Raw genomic sequence first — 21,523 nt, 5'->3', positions numbered from 1 at the left:
AAAAACTCCTGATTGGTCAAAATTTTATTTGATGGTTGCTTTAAGCAGCCAAGCAAGAATCTTGTATAATTTTTTTTTTGAAAGATCTAATCTCTGCCTTGTTTGCTTTTTTCTTATTATACATCATACTTTCACCCAAATTGAAGAATTAAAAATAAGTTTAAATGGGAAATCTTGTTATTAAATATCTTAATTTCTTTGTGTCTTGAGCATATCACTCACCCCTGCGTTGTAAAACAATCTTTAATTAAAATTTACAGTAAGCAAAGTAAAAGCAAGCAAAAAAAGTGCAGAGGGTTATTCTAATTGTGTCATCAATCTGAGGATTTCAATATGTGAATATTTTCATGTCAACACGAGCTGTCAGGAATAAAAGTGTTCAACAAACTTCACCCAAAACTAAAAATTCTTTCATCGTTTACTCACCCTTTACATGTTGCAAACCTGTAACAATTTACTTCTATATTATTTGTCTTTCTACTATGGATTAGGGATGGCTGACATGAAACTGACGTTTTGACAGTGTCGAGATCCCAAAGTAAAAGTGTTTCGAAACACTGTACCAAAGCATGATCCGAAACGCACAGGTCATGTGACTAAGGTGATTCAAAAAAACCGAGGTCATGTGACTAAAGTGATTCGAATAACCAGGTCATGTGACTAAAACAATTTAAAGCATCTGTCATTTCAGAAGCGTTTCGAGAACTGTGCTGCAAATGTCTCGAGTTCAAATCCCGACTTGAGTTAATACTCTGAAATTATAACTAAATGCATTTTAATAATCTTACTTTTTAACAACCAAAACAAGACATTTATTCACAGAGTTCATTCGGATGTCAGACCAACGTTAAAACAAAACACGTTACAGGAAGAGAGCATTTAAAAATGACATCCATAGCTTCATCACTCTGGATTTGAACTCATTATCTCTGCATGCTACTCAGGAACTCTCACCATTTCACTAAATCACTTGAAACTTTTACTCTACAATGTGGGGTTTAATACCTCAATTTGTTCAACTGTTTCTTTGCTGAAGCTGTTCCAGAGCAATACATAAAAAAATGACCACTATGTGTCACTGTAGAGACGGGTTTCGAAACGTTCTAAAGCTTCGACACATTTGCTTCGACTGTTTCAGTGTTTCATGAAGCCTCACTTTGCCCACCACTACTATGGATATCAATGGTTACAGGTTTTCAGCTTTCTTCAAAATATCTTCCTTAGTATTAAACCATAGGTCTCAAACTCGATTTCTGGAGGACCGCAGCTCTGCACAGTTTTGCTCCAAGCCCAATCAAACACACCTGATCCAACTAATCAAGATGTTCAAGACTACTAGAGACTAATAAGCAGGTGCGAGTTGGAGGTGGTTGGAGCTAAACTCGGCAGAGCTGTGGCCTTCAGGAATTGAGTTTGAGACCACTGTGTTAAACAGAGGAAAGAAAGGTTTGAAACCACACAAAAGTGAGTAAATGGTGAGTTACATTTCATTTTTGAATGACCAATCCCTTAAATTCTCATTTTGCGTTGTATCTATGTGTTCATAATTACAATTTCCTTTTGGAGAACATTTGATTTGTTGCTAGTTCCATTGCATTGTGATTTTAAGAATGAACGATATCATATATAATCAGGAAGGATAAAAAGCAGCTATTGCTCTTACCAAGAAGGTTGTGGTTCTTGATGGCCCAGCAGTAGGCATAAAAACATTCCTCCAAAGCCCGAGGAAAGGGGGCCTCAGGGGCCAGAGAATAGTCCACTGAAAGGACAGGGGCATTCAGGTCGTGAGACCAGCTCCTCAGATACGGCTGGAGAGAAGAAGTGAAATAAAGATGAAGAATCAAAACGGCTTCATTCACTTAGAAATTTTAAAAATCCACACCAAGACCTCTACTTTAAAATACTTTCTTTCTCTTTTTTTATTTTACAGGGTTTATAGATTGTTTGATTTAGTATAAAAATCTAAATTGCCTCTCCTTTTACAGCGGCATCTCTTCTTTGATGCTGGCGTGAGTGTTAGACAATAAGACTGTCATTTCCTCCCCTCCAGGAACCTGTCAATCCACAACCGACTGCACATTTGCTCACTGCTTGCCCAGCTTACATACCTACAGTAATTCCTCACTCAATCCTGACATCCTGTACTTTCCAATGGTTTCAGTGAGACTGATCTGCCGAAAAGCCTGAATTACAGCCCTCAACTCCACAGTAAATGTTCATTTCAAGTAGATTCTGTCACCCTAAATATCCACCTGATTGCATATCACCAAGCATTCATGTAAGAGAAAACACTTAGGAAATGAGCACACTTCTTCTCTGATATTTGAGTACTTTTACTTCTTTTTGCTAGTTCTCCCTCTCTGTCTTTTGTAGTTTAAAGGCATGATGTGTGCTGACAGGCGTCACAACATGTTGTTCCAACTGCCAGTTACATCTGATATCAACTTGTCCATTGTTGAGTGGCGCTCATTGAAGCAGTTAATGCATTGTGTCGAGAACTCAGGCTCCCGCTGGTGACTGTTTGTGTGATGTGAAGGTGAATTTTGCATGAGTATGGTGACAATGCGATACTTTAACTGAGCAGCAGTCTCATACTTTGCACAAGACATGATCAAATGTGGATGAAATCCAATATCTTGTTCTGTTTCCAAGAAGCTGTTCAGTACATTTAACAAAGGAAGCACTACTTGAACTGAATAAATGATTAAACACAGAGGTGGGGTCCCCCAGTGACTGCAGTCAATTTCTGGAGACAATAAAATATGCACAATTCTGAGAAATATGCTTCAAACAAACAGTCAGCAGGGAAAATTGAATCTAAAAGTCAAGAGATTATCAGTAGAACTGTCTAGAATTGTCTTCAACTATCTGCACTTTGGATTCTGGCCACTTTCAGAAAATAGCACACAGGTTTTTTTAGATTATCAGGAAAATTGCATTGCATTGTCTCTTGTTTGGCAAGCACTCACCCAGCCAATATACAATTCAATCACTTTAGTAACCATCGCGCTGGATTAGACCCTGTTCTAAAGTAGAGACTAGTTTTGTTTCCCAAATGGTGTTCATAGAACTTAAAGTGATTATGTTTACATGGACATCAGTAAATGAATTATTTGCCTTAATCTGAATAAGACAATAAAATGATTAAGGTGTTTACATGAGGTGCTTTTTGATGTTCCTTTCATGATCCTGTTTTACATGTAAAGCACATAATTCACTTAACATCATTGCATCACCACGCTATCCACATTTCCTCTGGAGTTTCTCTGTGTTTAATTTTAAAAACTTTTTTAAATTAATTCAGGAACATTACATGCATGCCCCTGTTACAGACGAGATATTGAATGAGAGTATGAACTGCTGGAAGAGTGTTTGTTTTAATGAAATTTGCACGCTCCATGGGAAAAAAAAAACAGATGCAGGTGTCCTGTGGTCCTTTACTGACTCTGTAGGTGCAGAGAATAGTGTCAGACTGCCGTGAGTGTTTGACTATCCTGTTGCAAAATGCAGCGAAAATCCTACATGATGGTATAGTTTGATTAAGGTGCTTATATGTCTGTACTGCACTTCAATAATGCGACTAATATGGGCAACTCCACGTCTTAATCCCAATTGAGGTTTAGTTGGATTATGACCTTAGTCGGAATAAAGGTAGACTCTTAAATCAGAGTATTTTCTTAATCATATTAGAATCTGATTATTGTTGCCCAGGCAAACATACTCATTGTTAAATATTAAATGGTATAATTTCTAGAAACTGAAAAAGATCCTTTGGTTGATTTGCTCATATTAAATGGATCACTGGGGGATACATAACAAAAGGATGGAAATAACAAAAGGGTGGGTAAATAGTGACTACATTTTAGTTTGGCTATAGCCATTCATAAAGGGGAGGCGGCTCTTTTATAACAAAAAAATTAATCTCTCTTCTTTCCCAATTTTCAAATATTTTAGAGAATTATTTGTCATATTTTTTAGACCAGGGGTGCCCCAAATTTAGTCCTGGAGGGCCGATGTCCTGCAGAGTTTAGTTCCAACTCCAATTAGACATGCTTGAACCAGCTAATCAAGCGGTTTCTAGGTATACTAGAAACTTCCAGGCAGGTATGTTGAAGGAATTTGAAGCTAAACTATGCTGGACACCAGCCCTCCAGGACCAAGTTTGGGAACCCAGTTATAGACAAACACTATATCACTAGCAGGCTTTGGATAAAATAGGTCAATCTCCATGGCAGTAATGAAAATGGTAGAAGAAATCTCCAATTTAAAGGATAACAATGAATATATAGTGGGAGTGTTTGAACAAAAACTTTTAACATTATTGACTATGATTTATTAATTATAAAATTGGAAAGATGTGGCATTAGATGAAAAAACATGGAAAAAAATATGATTTAGTTTAAAATAACAATGTTATTTCTGATTTAAAAAAGGCTGCTTGTGGCTAGTGTTAGGCCCTAAATTATTTATATTGCAAAACAGGTTTGATGAAATGAAAACAAAAGTTAATAATATTTAGTAATCATATAATCACAATTAATTTGATTAAGGATTATAAAAAAATAAAAAATAAATCAATAAAAAGTGTACAAAACTAAATTTCTGGACGTCATTATCAATTATAAATTATGTGGGAAACAACGTATTACCAAAGACTATAGAATACACAAGCCATGTCACTTGTATTTTTTGAATAGGGAAACGTGTATGGAACAAAATCAATGCCAAAAGTATTGAATTAAAAAGCTTGTTGAATAGCACAAACTGAAAAAAATAATACACCGTATTAACAAGTTCTTGCACTTTAATGACTTGAATTGCAGGGTTTGTATTTTTAGGTCCTGAAATTTAACATAGCTGTTTATTTAAGCTGTGAATAGTTCAACTAAAAATATTTCAAACATGTTTTCGTACTTATAAATTCAATAATTAATTTTCAATTTCCAGGATTCACTTACAAAATATTCAATACCCTTTAAAAATACGATGTATAATATTCAAAAGGTAATTTTCAGTTCATTTTATTTCAGCTCAAATATTCGCTTCCATAAATTCAGTGGCTCAAATTCGACTGTTAAAAATTCAACATTACATCCGGGAACTGCAGGAAAGCAATAGATTGCAGATTGAAGATAGCCAGCTGCTTTTCCACCAGCAGGTGGAGATGGAATAATTTAAGATTTTTTACCCAGTAAATAGACGAGAAAAAAGCTAATAAGGCACAAAAGTAGCATTTAATATTAATATCAGTGTCTTGGACATTATAAGTAATAAATGAGTATGAGTAAAATAAGTAAATGATCTTTTGGTCATTTATATTTGCCCTTATGTAACAGAAGCCAGTTGGTGATCGCGTAAACCTCACTCCTCGGATTCAGCGACAGACATTGTTCTGCAGTGCCATTCACAGACTCTTAAATGGGCAGGTGCTCATTTACGCTACGTGGTAGGGAGGTGATGGCTAGCGTGATTCTCGCTAAGTGTGTTTGTGTGTATGTGGCTGGGGGGGGGGGGGGGGGGCGGGGGGGGGGTTCTAATAGGTATGATTAATATAATAATGGAAACACTCTTGTGTTATCATGCTTGGCCAAATGTCACGACTTTCACTTTTCACATTCATAACTATGCACAGGCCCAGATATCATCTAAAACTTCAGAGGTGTTCCCATCAAATATTGGCAGCCATCCAGCATCTCTCAACCAGTATTTGACGTGCGGTGCTGGCTCTGACCGGCCACCAGAGCTCGCGGCCACTCGTTTGTGTTTGCCGCGTACAAGCCGCACAGGTATTAAAAAAAAACGCCAAATATTTCATTCATTCTCCTTCGGCTTAGTCTATATTTTAGAGGTCGCCAATCATTTTAAATAATAAAGTAAAAAAAATATATATTTTTTTTCGTTCATAATATAAAAATAAAGGCGTGCAGTAAGCCTAGGCTACTACATAACAATAAAAACAATTAATCTGGACAAACTAAAGGCATCATGGCAGAACCCCAAAAATTAGAAAAAATGAAAGGCAGGCAGAGTGTTATAAAGAAATACTAATTTAGAACCACGGATGACTTATTCAAGCGCAGTAACCTAAATAAATGTTATAAAATAATAAGAATAATAACAATAATAATAATAAAATAATAACAACAACAATAATAATTTAAATAATGAAACTATAGCCTACCCCAATCCTGAAAAAAAGCTGCGTGTAAACAGCGCAAACACTTCTAATAACCCCTTAATGCTTATGCCATATATTAGACGGTTCTGTATTAATAACTGAAGACGCTCCTTTAATCCATTTGCTCGCTATGTTAAATTATTTTAAATTACACGTCCCATCCATACCCAACCTTAAATCATACCTGAACACTGTCACTATCTAACACTATCTGTCCAACAGTTGCAAGTAAACTGTTTTGTGTGACATTCTCATAAAATCTCTCTGGTTTTGAATTTTGTATGATTATTTTATTTCCTTTCCTGCTTCTCTTACGTTTATATTCTTTAACAGCCAGTCAATATTATACTGTAATGAACCTTATTGACATTTATGTCCGTCAGAAAAACACCACACACGCTGTAATGTACAAAAGAGAAATACTTTATTTACTTTAAGAACAAGGGCCATTTAGATGCGGGTACCAGGGCGAGAAATACAGACAACATAGGCTACACGCGATTATCACGCCCATTTCTTACACCCAGTGAGTTCAACACACCACTACAACAGTGTTTCAAATAGCACCCAACACCTCAATCTACACTGCACACAAAATTAAGGCGCATCCCCTATAATCAAATATCCCCCTCACCTGCCTCCCGCACTAATCGCCTTTCGCGCACACACAGTCCACGTACAACAGGCATAAACAAATAAAGGTTTAAAAAGACTTCCCTTCACACAGCCTTTGAGACCCAGCCAAGGAGAAAGGCACCAGCGTTATCACACGGAGCAGGACTGGGTCACGTCCACGATCACACAGGCCCGTCGTAAGATTCATCCGTCCGCTGCTTGGAGGCGTGGCCAGGATACTCAGTCAGTTCATTCATAAAATGTGGAGAAGGCGGGACTAGACTCCACGGTTTACCCACCAACATAGGACTGGGTCAAAAAAGAGGCTTAAACCGAGGTAGTGGGCAGCTAACATTTATTATCCCCCCCCAACTCAACTATCTCACATAGGAAGCCCTGTCTAGCTAACTATCTTCATCTCTCCGGAGGGCATATTGCCCCCGAGAGACAGCTCAGCGAAACCCACAACTCACCACCTCGGAGCTCGAGTCTTTTTCCCGCACACCTTTTTTAAAGAGTCTCATCATAAGCGGTCCACAGGTGAATCCACTCAGTAAAGTCACATCCTGCGATCTCAACATTCCACAATACTTTACGTCTATGGAAGAATGAGTTAATAAAGATAAAGAATGTAACATCATATTCATCAAAAGACGGTTTATGTGCATGTAACGCCACTGGTCCGAGCAGGGCGCGAGCTGGCGATACCGGTATGGGAGACAAATGCTGTGAGGAGATTAAAGATAGTAAAGTCTAGATCAGATATGTTGCCAGCCGGAGGTGCGATATCCACATTAATAAAGCAGCATTTTTTAATGAAACTGTGTAACAATAATTAATATTTTTACAGTACTGTGATTGTTGGGTTTAGGGTTGGGGTTGTAGTAGTTAAAAAATACAATTTATTGGGAAATTTAACAGATAACATAAATAATACTCTGTACAACAACTGTTTTTACGGTACTGTGATGGTTGGGTTTAGGGTTGGGGTGGAGGTAGACGTTAATAAAATACAATAAATGGGAAATTTTATAAATAATAGAAATAATTGTCATTAACTTCCGGCCGCAAACGTATCCGATCTAGCAACAACCGGCTAACTATTGCAGAACAACATCTGTTGCTGAATCCGAGGAGTGTATAATATAAATGACCAAAAGATCATTTACTTATTTTACTCATACTCATTTTATTACTTATAATGTCCAAGACACTGATATTAATATTAAATGCTACTTTTGTGCCTTTATTAGCTTTTTTCTCGTCTATTTACTGGGTAAAAAATCTTAAATTATTCCATCTCCACCTGCTGGTGGAAAAACAGCTGGCGATCTTCAATCTGCAATCTATTGCTTTTCCTGCAGTTCCCGGATGTAATGTTGAATTTTAACAGTCGAATTTGAGCCACTGAATTTATGGAAGCGAATATTTGAACTGAAATAAAATGAACTGAAAATTACCTTTTGAATATTATACATCGTATTTTTAAAGGGTATTGAATATTTTGTAAGTGAATCCTGGAAATTGAAAATTAATTATTGAATTTATAAGTACAAAAACATGTTTGAAATATTTTTAGTTGAACTATTCACAGCTTAAATAAACAGCTATGTTAAATTTCAGGACCTAAAAATACAAACCCTGCAATTCAAGTCATTAAAATGCAAGAACTTGTTAATACGGTGTATTATTTTTTTCAGTTTGTGCTATTCAACAAGCTTTTTAATTCAATACTTTTGGCATTGATTTTGTTCCATACACGTGTGACTGATAATATGGTGAATAAAGCCCCGCCTACTAGTACAGGAGCCAATCATCAATCGATATATGGTAAAAAAAGCCCGACTTCTAGCACAGGAGCCAATCATCGATTGCTATAGACTGACAATACTCTGGGGGAGGGGCCAGATGTGAGTTTCTGCAGATTTTGTGTGATTTGGACATTTAGAAATGAAACTACAGGGACTGTTGTTTAATTGTATTGGTGATTCCTAATAAGAAATTCAATCGTAAGCTTGGTAAGCTATTTTTCCCCATTCAAACAGAATGCCCAAGCATATTGCCCGTGAGGCATTTCAAGGATGGCCGCTGAGTGAAATTATTTGACTTAAAGGGACTTCGGTAATACTCCAAGTGAAAATCAATTGCAATTTTAAAAAGAACAAAATATATAAAGAATGAAAATGCTTTATACACATTGAATTGTGATTAATGGCACCATACATTACTTCTACTAAAGTTAGAGTATTGAACTAGTTGTTGGATTTTGTATTTCTGCAATCATGCATGTTTAGAATTACTATATGTCTGTACATTTTGGAACATGTTTAATGTAATTTTTTATTTATTCAGTATCATCAAATTTAGCATAAAAAGTTAGTTATGTATAAAAGACCTTCGGCCTATACCTTTTTCAGTAACTATATCTAAATTTTAATTAGTAAAATTACAGTAGTGATAACCAAAGATAAATAACTGAATTGAAATAGATTTGAATTGATTTGTACTATCCCTCAATGATTAACTGGAATATACTGGAAAATTGAGAGGAGAACAGGCAAATAGGTACCTCATGTGATTTGGAAGTCTGTGCCACAAAGCCTCCTCCATGGAAGTGCAACACCAGCCAGGGAGAAGGAGGACTGCGCTTCGTCTTCAGGCCCAAAGAAATAGTTATTGGGCCTCCCTCTGAGCGACACAGCGCTAGTAACTTTTCACTGTCCTGAAGACAATAAACAATATGAAATTAGAACTAAGGCTGGGCAATTTCACAAAATCTCAAATTATGATACAAGTCATCTCATATCCTGATAATGATATAGATCACAATATCCTAACTACCACTTCTGTTAATTACAGGGACTGTTGTTAATTCAAACAATTATTAGTTTATTTACATTGAGCACATGTCAAAAGACTATTTTTTTTTTACATTTTAAAGTATATACTCATGTATATACTATGTACTCATTCATATGTGACCATATTTCTCATTTTATTTATAACTTGAGTAATGTAAAAAAAAAAAAATAGGAAAACTTTTCAAAAATGAATGACTGCAGCTACAACATTAAAAAAATCATATATTGTTTTAATATATATTATATATAATTTTATATGAAATATCATCTTAAAAAAAATATATATACACATTTTCTTTTTTCATGTTTTTATTGTTCTGCATATCTGTTTTTCCCCTTTTCAATTTGCTATTATTCCTGTTTCTGTCTGCATACCCATAATGGCATGTATACGGCGATCATATAAATTATAGTATTTTGTGACACCGCAAAATAAGTGAGAGCATAAAATGAAATGTTTGAAGACTTTTTATTTCATCCTCAAGATATAGAAGATATACTACATTTATACACACACTATATATATATATATATATATATATATATATATATATATATATATATATATATATATATATATATATATATATATATATATATATATATATATATATATATGTCTGTCTGTCTGTCTGTCTGTCTATCTATCTATATCTATACTATATAGTAGTATATTTGTACAGTTCTGTCTTGTTCTCGAATCTGATTGGCTGATAGCCATGCAATAATCTGCTATATCAGAACTCGTACAGCCTCCTTACCCTTCTGTATTAGTCCGCCCACATAGAGTGACAGCAGATCAATAAACTCACTACAGTTTGAAAATACTGCAGGTGTTGGATAACATAATGTACTTTTGAGGCTTTTTAGTCAAGAATGTAGTTGTTTAGATTGCATCTAAGCAGTTTATTTATAAGGATAGTGCCTATTTTTTCAATAGTTATAATTTCGGAGAAACTGTGTGTCGGCATTCATCAGCACAAGATGACGACAGTGACCGCATAAGAAGCCCTTAGAGGACAAAAGATCATCTTATTTTTAAAACTACAGATGATCGAAACATTTTAAAATTGGTGAGTGACATTCTAAGTCGATCTCTCTCTTTTGTATCTAGCAGTGCTTTATTTATACCATAGTAATTGTAGTGTATTGAGTGTGAGCTGGGACTCATATCAGGATTGTGTGTATTTTGTTTTGGTCACACTTTGTATAACCCATCAGATGCAGATGTGAAGGAATGGCGGAAGAAAATAGTCCCTTATACAAAAGGATTTTTAGACTCTCCATTTTTGATTTTTCTTTTTTATGTACACGATTATGCTGTCGAACTCTTGTAAATAATAAATGCAATATCACACCCATAGCAGTGTGATATGGCTGTATATCATCACATACCGATATACAGCCATAATCGCACTGCCACTCGTGTGATAGTAACATTTCACAGCCCTAATTAGAACACAACCTGCTGAATCTGTGCGCCACACACAAAGACAAATACCCTCATTTAGACAAGAGACGGGTAATTAAACGCTACACACGTGTGGTTCTTAAGCACGTTTTTGCTTCAGCTTGGATCAATAGAGGTTCAAAGACTGTGAATCAAGCTTTTTAAACACCATTAAGTCGGAATTAGCTATACTGCAACCAGTTCAAGTCGTCCCATGACACAGAGAGGTATATCAGGAATTAAAGGGCTTTAAGTACAGCATGAAAAGGAGAAAGAGTCAAGCGCAACCTCTTTATTTAGCCAAGCACACCTCATTATGACAGACGGAGCATTTATTCATCCCTCTCTACACATGCAAATTTATTATTTATATACTGACAAGATGGGAGCATACAGAAAGGAATATTGACTCTCTTTGAAAAACAGAAAAGTCAAATTATGATTCAAATGCTGTAAGATGGAGGAGAAATATGATTATGATTGATGCAATTATGATTCAAGATTAATTTAAGGCTGTGAGTGGTGTCAGTGTGAACTGTTGTACCTGTCCTTCTCTCAGCTCATATGAGATCAGTCTCATCTGTACAGGTCCAGGCCCCAGATGAGCCGCTGGAGGAGACACAGTCACTGTACGTGTGGGATCCGCAGCCAACGGCAGGTCAAAGGCCGAAGGGGGCACAGAGAGAGCTCGATTCACCTTCACTGTTGTGGCAGTCAAGGACACCAGACTCTAAGATAAAGCACAGTTTAGTTTCAGTGCGATGCAAGATAATTACGGCAATAAAAACTATATTTTGAGTAGTTTTTCTCAAGAATTGAAATGTCCTAAGTAGTTTTGAAAATGTGCACTTTTACTTTCCTTTCAGTATATCTTTAATGCTGTATCGGTACTTTTACTCCATTATTTTCCTTCAATCTGCAGTCACTACTTTAAAAAAAAAAAAAAAAAAAAACTTTTTTTCCTATCTATGGATATTGGCTAAAGTAGAAAAATCAGTGATGTGATTCTTGTCCAATAAAAAAAAAAAAAAAAAAATCACAAAAAATTTAATCATACTAAATAACCTCAAGATACGGACATTTCATAAATGTAGCTAACCATTTAGAAGCACTAAAAGTGTTCAAGAAGATGTCCACAAACTTTAATGACACAACGGCCAAGAGACTGTTTAAACTGAATGTCACTGATGAGAAGATGGCGGATGTTTACTGCATGATGACTGAAAGGGCCTTAAGCAATAATTAAATGCTACAGAATGTTATGTTTTCACACACATACGCACAAATCGAACGCATCAGACTTTCACAGCATAATACTCACTACTCTTGAGTACTTTTAAAAGGGCTAATTTTTACTCATACTTTGAGTAATATTTACAAAAGATACTTTTACTCTACATATAATACATTTTTGGGCAAGTAATGATACTTTTACACAAGTAAGATTTTTCAGTACTCTTTCCACCACTGTTAAAATGTCTGATTAAGGAGTAATCGATGTTAAAGGTGGAGGCTTTTATTTTATGTATTTGGCTATTGATTTAAAAATTTTGCAATGTGAACTAAGATAGAACAATTATAATCTCAGATTTTGGCTGCTATTATATAAAGAACGTTCATTCTGCTATACTATTTAAATGTTCAAGCATTTAAAAAAACTGTTAGTTGTTAATAAACAAATAAAATAAAACATTTTCAAACATTCAATTTTCCCTGAATTTAAATTTTACAATTTAAAGTAATTTGTTTTAATGATTCACTCAAGATTTTCGGTTACACTTTACAATAAGGTCTAATTTTTTAATATTGTATAATGCATAAGTTAATATGAACTAACAAGAAGCAATAAAGTATAAACCTATGTTACTTTAGTCAATAAAAATACAATTGTGCACTGCTTGTTCATGTTCACAAAGCATTAATTCATGTATAAAAAAAAACTACTTTGAATCTTAGCAATGTTAGTAAATGTAGAAATTAACTTTAATATTAATAAATGCTATAGAAGGGTTAATAGAAAAGATGGGCTGTAGTTCCATTCTGTGCTTAAAATTGTTTGGATTAAAGATCTAAATTGCAAATTTAGCAATGAACATTGGAAGAAAATTTGCCAAAGGTGTAAAGTAATGTCAAGAAATTTAGGAGCATGCTTGACACAATTAAAAATTTTGAATTTTTTTTTAAGACTCTGAGTAGGCTTTTCAGGGTTGGGTTGAAGGACTAAATGCTGGACATGTTAGAGCGAAGGAGCAGACTTGATGCATGCCCTGGGGTCCTGTTCTAAAATACAGGAATGCTGCTTTTCATTTTGTCCTGGAATATACAGTTGAAATTAAAATAATTAAACCCTTCTTTGACTTTTTTTCTTCTTTAAATGTTTCCCAAGATATGTTTAACAGAGCAAGGAAATTTTTACAGTATGTCTGATAATATTTTTTCTTCTAGAGAAAGTTTTATTTGTTTTATTTCAGCTAGAACAAAAGCAGTTTTTTATTTTTTAAAAAACATTTTAAGGTCAAAATTATTAACCCCTTTAAGCAATATTTTTTTTCAGCATATGAAAAAATGACATATAGATTAATTGATAAATTGGATGTTTATCAGAGAAGATGGAGAAATTATTTGGCATTTTTGTAGGATGAATAAAATCACTGTGGTGAGACCCACAGTAAAAATGTTATCTTATTTTATTTATTTATCGATTATTATTATTATTATTCTGTTTTTTTACTATTATTATTTTCTTTATGTTGTTCTTTTTTATTTATTGAGTTTATTATTTATCTGTATTCACTTGATTTATGATAGCAACATTAATTACTGTAAAATCATAAAAAAAATAAATGCTGTAGAAGTATTATGTATTATAGTGACCTCTTTTGGTAAACTTTTTGTAAAATATTACCAGTTTTTCACTTTAATTTCACATTTGACAATTCCTAGATAAAAAAAAACCTGATTAAATAATATAATATAATATAATATAATATAATATAATATAATATAATATAATATAATATAATATAATATAATATAATATAATATAATATAATATAATATTGCTGTTAACACTAACTGAAAGGACTTCAGTCTCCGTAACATTCCAGAATGTCTTCCAGAAATGAACATCCAGGTTTTGAGTGATGCGTTCATACTCCTGGCCTCTCAGTTCAGGGTCGATAGCATACTTTCCAGACGTGAGGAAAGAACTGGCCGCTACACCTGAGAGAAACACAGACAAACAGACAGTTAGATGAATGGCTATCAACGGAACTGGCACATCACGCCAGCACATCATACTACAGATGGTAATACAGAGGGGAAAGAGATAAAAGTGGGTTTCCAATCAAAAGAGACACACAGATAATAACAGTTGCCACCTGGAAATGGCATAATCTTACCTTGACAAACACGCATGAGCATTCTGTTTACCATTTACAAAAATCAATAGACACACACATAAGAAATGTTCTGTAACCAGTCTTGCCTTTCCTGTTCTCATGCTGAAGCAAGCATAGGAATTAGGGGTGGGAGAAAGAGGGCAGAAAATTCTACAAAGTATCACAACTTTGTCTTCAACAATATACGCAGACCAGACACTGTTTCACTTTCTATTAAATACACACAAAACCATCATATAAAACTTGCAAACAGTTTCATATTGAAGTGAATCAGTAAGGCAATCGTGGGCTTCATTTCACAGGATATGCATGCGTATTACAGATACAAGGTGGCTTTTAAAGGTGCAGTATGTTAGTTTGAAACCCAGTGGTTGAACTTGGTATCGCATTCCTGGATCAAAACACACGCAAGCACAGGTTGCCAGATTGAGGACAAACAGGAATTTAACTATGACTATTAGGCCAATAAACTAATAACTAGCTACTTATTAACAGTTACTAAGGTAGTAGTTGGGGTAGGTGTTTAGGTAGTTTACTGTAGGTGTTGGGTATGATTAGGGATTTAGAAAGAGATAATATGTTAATAATAGCATGAATAAACAGTTAATATCAGGATAAAAATCCAGTCGTTAATAGTCTGAATAGTTAATTAAACAAAAGTGTTACCAAAATTACAGTGTGTTCGTCTGCTTCATGACCAGAACAGTTACTACCACACTACTAAGAAATGTTAGGTTATAAACAATTCTACAAAAGTCATGAGGTTGTGCTGGCAATGATTCTGTGCACATCTCTGTAGTTTAATTGTGGTTCATGCATCCATTCAAAGGAAAAGAGTCAATTTCTGCTGAGCAATTATTACATATTATTTTTTTCTGTTTCCAGAGCACATTATGCTTGTCAGAAAAGCCAGTGGATACATGCACACATGCACAGAATTCATCCGTTATTAAATAAAGGCTCACTTTCATGATTTGGTTTGATTGTGTGCACATCTGAAGTGAAAAATACTTGCTCACATGAACTGTACCCACATTATCCAAACATATATCAAACATACCAGAGTGTGCACTAAAATTGAATGCCCCCATCAGAGAATCACTGAGTAAGTTAATTTGCTATAGAAAAATTACAGGGGTTGAGAGAGAAAAATTGTACATTCTCTGTGAAATACAAATTTCTCACATGAACCCCCACAAAAACTAGTCCCATCTGAAGAGGGCTTATAGTTTTTGATGTACTATTACATAAAAAATGGATATAGTACTTTGAAATATTTCAAGTACTTATATAAAGAGGTTTATAAAAATGTAAACCAAAAAATTGAAAGACAAAATAATTTTTGAAAAGTTGCAGTTATTTCAAAACCGATTGTGATTCTCTGAATTGGGATCGGGTCAGATCATGAGAAGCCTAAAGATTCCCACCTCTAGTAAGAATAGACATTGGTCATCTCTATAGAGGGAAAGGAAAAATCTAGCAGCAGAATGGATGACAAGTTTGGGAAGGACTCAAATTTTTCATCCATGCCGCTTTCCATGAGAGCTACTCACCATATGGTGCAATATCTCCTGCCTCCACTAAGATGCAGCATTGAGCACAAGAGACAATATTAGCATGCCTCTGCAGGTCAGCGAGTGTATGAACAGCACTTTTGTGCCCTAACGCTAGAGGAAAACCTGCTGTGCAGACTCTAAGATTGAGTAGTGTGAAATAGTGACCTGTACTCATAAAACAACAGGCACATAAAAGAAGTGTTATCAGAACACACCGAATGTGACAGCTTTACTGACCTATCCCTGATTGATGCTTCTTGTAGTTGTCTCCGAATGCAACCAGGCTGATAGCAATTGACTGCAGGCATGGACGAATGGCAGGAGTAAACTGAAAAGAAAAAAATATTATTATTTATATTGTATTTTTGAAAAAGTAGACATTCTGTATACAATTGTATTTAGAGTATATACATATATATATATATATATATATATATATATATATATATATATATATATATATATATACATATATATATATATATATATATATATATATATATATATATATATATATATATATATATATATAAAAAAAATAGTGCAAGCCAAAATAAATCCAAAATAAAAGTTTGTTTTGACATAATATACTGTCTGTGTACGTATTATATATATTTATTATGTATATGTGATACACACATGCATAGAAACAAAACTATACAACACAATTTTGTTACATAGATATTTAAATTTATTCATAATTTGAATCATATACATATTTATTTTATATCTAAATATAAATAAACGTTTTCTCAAACATATGCAGTGCATCCGTAAAATATTCATAGCGATTCACCTTTCACATTTTTTTTATGTTACAGCCTTATTCCAAAATAGATTAAATTCATTTATTTCCTCAAAATTCCATACACAATATTTCACAAAGATAATGTGAAAAAATATTTTCTGAAATTATTTCAAATTTCTTACAAATAAAAAACCTTAAAAAAAAAATATCACATGAACATAAGTATTCACAGCCTTTGCTCAATACTGTTGATGTACATTTGGCAGCAATTACAGCCTCAAGTCTTTTTGAATATTATGCCACAAGCTTGGTACACCAATCTTTGGGAATATTTGGCCATTCCTCTTTGCAGTACCTCTCAAGCTCTCTCAGGTTGGATGGGAAGCAACTGTGTTCAGCCATTTTCAGATCTCTCCAGCAATGTTTAATAGGATTTAGGTCTGGGCTCTGGCTGGGCCACTCAAGGACATTCACAGAGTTTTTATGAAGCCACTCCATTGATATTTTGGCGGTGTGCTTTGGGTCATTGTCCTCCAGGAAGATGAACGTTCGCCCCAGTCTGAGGTCAAGAGCACTCTGAAGCAGGTTTTCACTCGGGATGTCTCTGTACACTGCTGCATTCATATTTCCCTCTATCCTGGCTAGTCTTCCAGATCATGAGCGGTGCCTGGTTTTCTCCAAACGTAACAACTGACATACATTCCAAAGAGTTCACTTTTAGTCTCATAAGACCCGAGAATTAAGTTTCTTATGGTCTGAGTCCTTCAGATGCCTATTGACAAATTACATTGGTGTGAGTGGGGGTGGGGTGGGGGGGGGTCGGCTATTGATCATCTCCCTGACTAAGGCCCTTCTCTCCTGATCACTCAGCTTAGATGGCCGGCCAGCTCTAGGAAGAGTCCTGGTGATTCCAAACATCTTCCACTTATGGATGATGGAGGCCACTGTGCTCATTGGAACTTTCAGAGCAGCAGAAATTCTTCTGTAGCCTTCCTCAGCCTTGTGCCTCAAGACAATCCTGTCTCGGAGGTCTACAGACAATTCCTTTGTCTTCATGCTTGGTTTGTGCTTTGACATGCACTGTCAACCCTGGGACCTTATATAGACAGGTGTATGCCTTTTCAAATGATGTCCAATCAACTGAATTTACCACAGGTGAACTCCAATTAAGCTGCTGAAACATCTCAAGAATAATCAGCGGAAACAGAATGTACCTGAGCTCAATTTAGAGCTTCAGGGCAAAGACTGTGAATACTTATGTACATGTGATTTTTCAGGTTTTTATTTGTAATAAATTTGTAACAATTTCAAAAAATATTTTGTTCACATGGTCATTATGGGGTATTGTGTGTAGAATTTTGAGGAAATAAATAAATTTTATCCATTTTGAAATAAGACTGTAACATAAAAAAAGTGGAAAAAGTGAAGCGCTATGAATACTTTCCGAATGCACTGTATATAATAAATATACATGGTACACACACTTTAATTATGTCAAAACAAACTTTTTGTGATTTTTTGTGATTTCATGTGATTTTGCCCAGCACTAATTAATAATAAAATATATAAATATATAATTTTACATATTATATACTATAAATTAATGCATTAATAAAATATATTAAAATCTAAAACTGCATTCATTTAAAAGAATGCTTCTTAATTATCATGAAGTGTAACAATGTCAAATCTTCTTGTCAAAGGTGATAAATTACATTTAAGATATAGTTGAAGTCAGAATTATTAGTCCCCCTTTGAATTTTTTTTACTTTTTTAAATATTTCCCAAATGATGATTAACAGAGCAAGAAAATTTTCACAGTATGTCTGATAATATTTTTTCTTCTAAAAAATACGGCTAGAATAAAAGCAGTTTTTTATTTTTTAAAACCCATTTTAAGGACAAAATAATTAGCCCCTTTAAGCTTTTTTTTTTGATTGTCTACAGAACAAACCATCGTTATACAATAACTTGCCTAATTACACTAACCTGCCTAGTTGACCTAATTAACCAAGTTAAGCCTTTAAATGTCACTTTAAGCTGTATAGAAGTGTCTTGAAAAATATCTAGTCAAATATTATTTACTGTCATCATGGCAAAGATAAAATAAATCAGTTATTAAAACTATTATGTTTAGAAATGTGTTGAAAAAAATTCTCTCCGTTAAACAGAAATTGGGGAAAAAAATAAACAGGGGGGCTAATAATTCTGACTTTATCTGTACATATATATATATATATATATATATATATATATATATATATATATATATATATATATATATATATATATATATATATATATATATATATATATATATATATATATATATATATATATATATATATGTGCGTACATACACACGTGTACTGTATAAGGCTTGATGTTTTATTGAAATAACATCCAAACTGTAAAAACGTAAGAACTTTGTCAACACAATCCTTAAAGCCACCATGTCTTCTTAAACACACCTGAAATCCAACACAGCGGCCGTAGAAGCAGCCCTTGTGCATGGAGGCATACTCTCTCAGGAAGCTCTGGCTGAGGCCGCTTTCCTCCTGGAAGAAGAGGTTTCCATGACTGTTGTCGTGAAGGAGTCTCTGAGCGAGGTAGAGCAGTGCCCTGAGCTGACACAGAGCGCTACAGTACGCTTCCATCTCCGACGCGTTGTGGCTCGCACGGAAAAAGATGCTTCGCCTGTTCGATGAGATGTAGCGCCCTTTGTGGATGATGTGGAGGAGGCAACAGCGCACCACCTGAGGAAAACAATGAGTGACGTCAGATGTTACATCAAAAATACTGAAAATATAGCATTTACAATTCACACAACATGCATTAAGACATCTAGTCCATTGTAAAATGACCAGATGTAAATACCATTCCAAAAAAAAGACTAAATAAAATAAACATTTGTTCACAAACACGTATCAGGTGAAAAATACAAAAAAAAACAGGAAACTCTTCAGAGGTTTCGAAGTCCTAATTTCATTGAGTTCCACAGGATTTCCAGGAGATCAATCCAACTAGAAACAAAGTCTTCATGATGGCAAACCCCTCATTGTTGAAGGAAGCCATTACGTTTGCAACTCCGACAATGAGTGCTTAGAAGGATCAACTTAACATTGCTGTTAATGTCAAGTACATCTTGTTTGGGGAAGTACAACTCTGTGATCAGTAGTACACCTGTGTGATCAGTAGAAAATCTCCACCGAAGGCCATAGGGCACTCTTGTTTGGAAACTCCAAAGCCCCATGAAGAAAAAAAATCCAGGAAAATCCCATAGCATGTGCATTATAAACAGAAGATTTAACTGTTTTCAATGATTCAGCGTGACTATTAATCACTTGACTACAAAATGAACTCGCAGAAGGATTTATTTCAAACGCTCTACTGAATTTATAGAGTTTAGAGTAAAAATGTGTCATTATATGCAGCATTGTGGAAAGTTACTTATGAAAGTAATGTATCACAATATTGAGTTACTTCCCAAAAAAGTAACTACTTGCATTACTTAGTTACTTTTTATGATAAGTAATGCATCACGTTACTTTTGCATTATTTTTCTGACCTGACTGAGGCTTGATCACTTTCAGAACTTGTTTTTTTTTCTTTATTTCTTTTTTATAGAGGAGCTCTGCAATTAATAGCACACTGTATAGCCTACACCTACATTTACCTTTAAAAAAAAAACACATCAAAAAACTATATTTTATGATGTTATCTGAGAACTTCCTGGCCCCAGAGCTATACATGCCGTATATACAAATTATTGAAAGATTAAAGCAACGCGTATTCTACTTTTACACTATTTGTCTTAAGTAAAATCCCTGTCCATCGAGACAATCCCCCCTACATGTGGAAATTTGACATGCAGCATTTACTTCACAGAGCATAGTACATAGCTCATTATGAAGCTACACAAGCAGCGCTCAATAAAATAAATAATAATAATAATATCGCAGCACGATTAACCGTCACTATCAGCCAATTAAATCTTTTTCAAATTTAAAAGCAATTTTGCTAAGCTTGTCAGTAAAATATGGCTCTGTGTAGTAAATGCAATCTGAATGCATGTGCTGGAGGTTTACAAGAACCGGCTTTACTGACAATATGCAGATGAAAAAAAAAAAAAAAAGAGATCCCCCTAAATGCAACTTTACATTTTTAAACCCCTAAATATGATGCTGAACAAAGCAAACCCAGATGTTATAATGTTGTAAATAATGTTTAGTTTTTGCACCAATTTATTGTTTGCTAAGGGAATACATTTTGCATTGTCTGATATGCTTTTTTTTCCACTCGGTTGCAATTGAATTGCATTACATGAATCACCAAGTCCCATGGTTTCAGCTAAAAATGCTCTTGCTGAAAAAAAAACCACACCTATATTTTAAATGGCCTGAGGAAGAATAATATAACAGCAAATTCTTGTTTTGGAATGAACCATCCCTTTAAAGCTGTCATCAGTCTGAAGGTCTTGCTATATCAGACTAGTCATGAGGTAACAAAGCCCGGTTTACTGAAGTCACATGACTGTGAATCATAGGTTCAAAATAAATGATTTGCAAAGACTTTGAAACTTCTCAAAGTGCTGTTAAACCCAAATAACAAATGGTGTGAGAGCATGCTATATCGAAAAACTGCTTCAAATACTGTACATGTTTGGCTTTGCATTTTCAAGTTAAGCACAGTCACCTAAATTAAAAGTGGCACT

General features: G+C 34.5%; 1 protein-coding gene across 1 annotated transcript in view; it reads right to left on the bottom strand.

Moving 5' to 3' along the window:
* The window catches only part of lipeb (lipase, hormone-sensitive b), a 57,003-nt gene that overhangs the window by 21,169 nt on the left and 14,311 nt on the right, over window positions 1-21,523 (bottom strand). Inside the window, 6 exon segments of the mRNA XM_056475857.1 lie at window positions 1,664-1,808; window positions 9,363-9,515; window positions 11,649-11,834; window positions 14,181-14,326; window positions 16,299-16,389; window positions 19,281-19,565. Of these exon segments, the coding sequence (XP_056331832.1) occupies window positions 1,664-1,808; window positions 9,363-9,515; window positions 11,649-11,834; window positions 14,181-14,326; window positions 16,299-16,389; window positions 19,281-19,565 (1,006 nt within the window).

This window comes from Danio aesculapii, chromosome 16 (genome assembly GCF_903798145.1).
Source record: "Danio aesculapii chromosome 16, fDanAes4.1, whole genome shotgun sequence".
NCBI lineage: Eukaryota > Metazoa > Chordata > Actinopteri > Cypriniformes > Danionidae > Danio > Danio aesculapii.
This window is presented reverse-complemented; position numbering and strand designations above follow the sequence as displayed.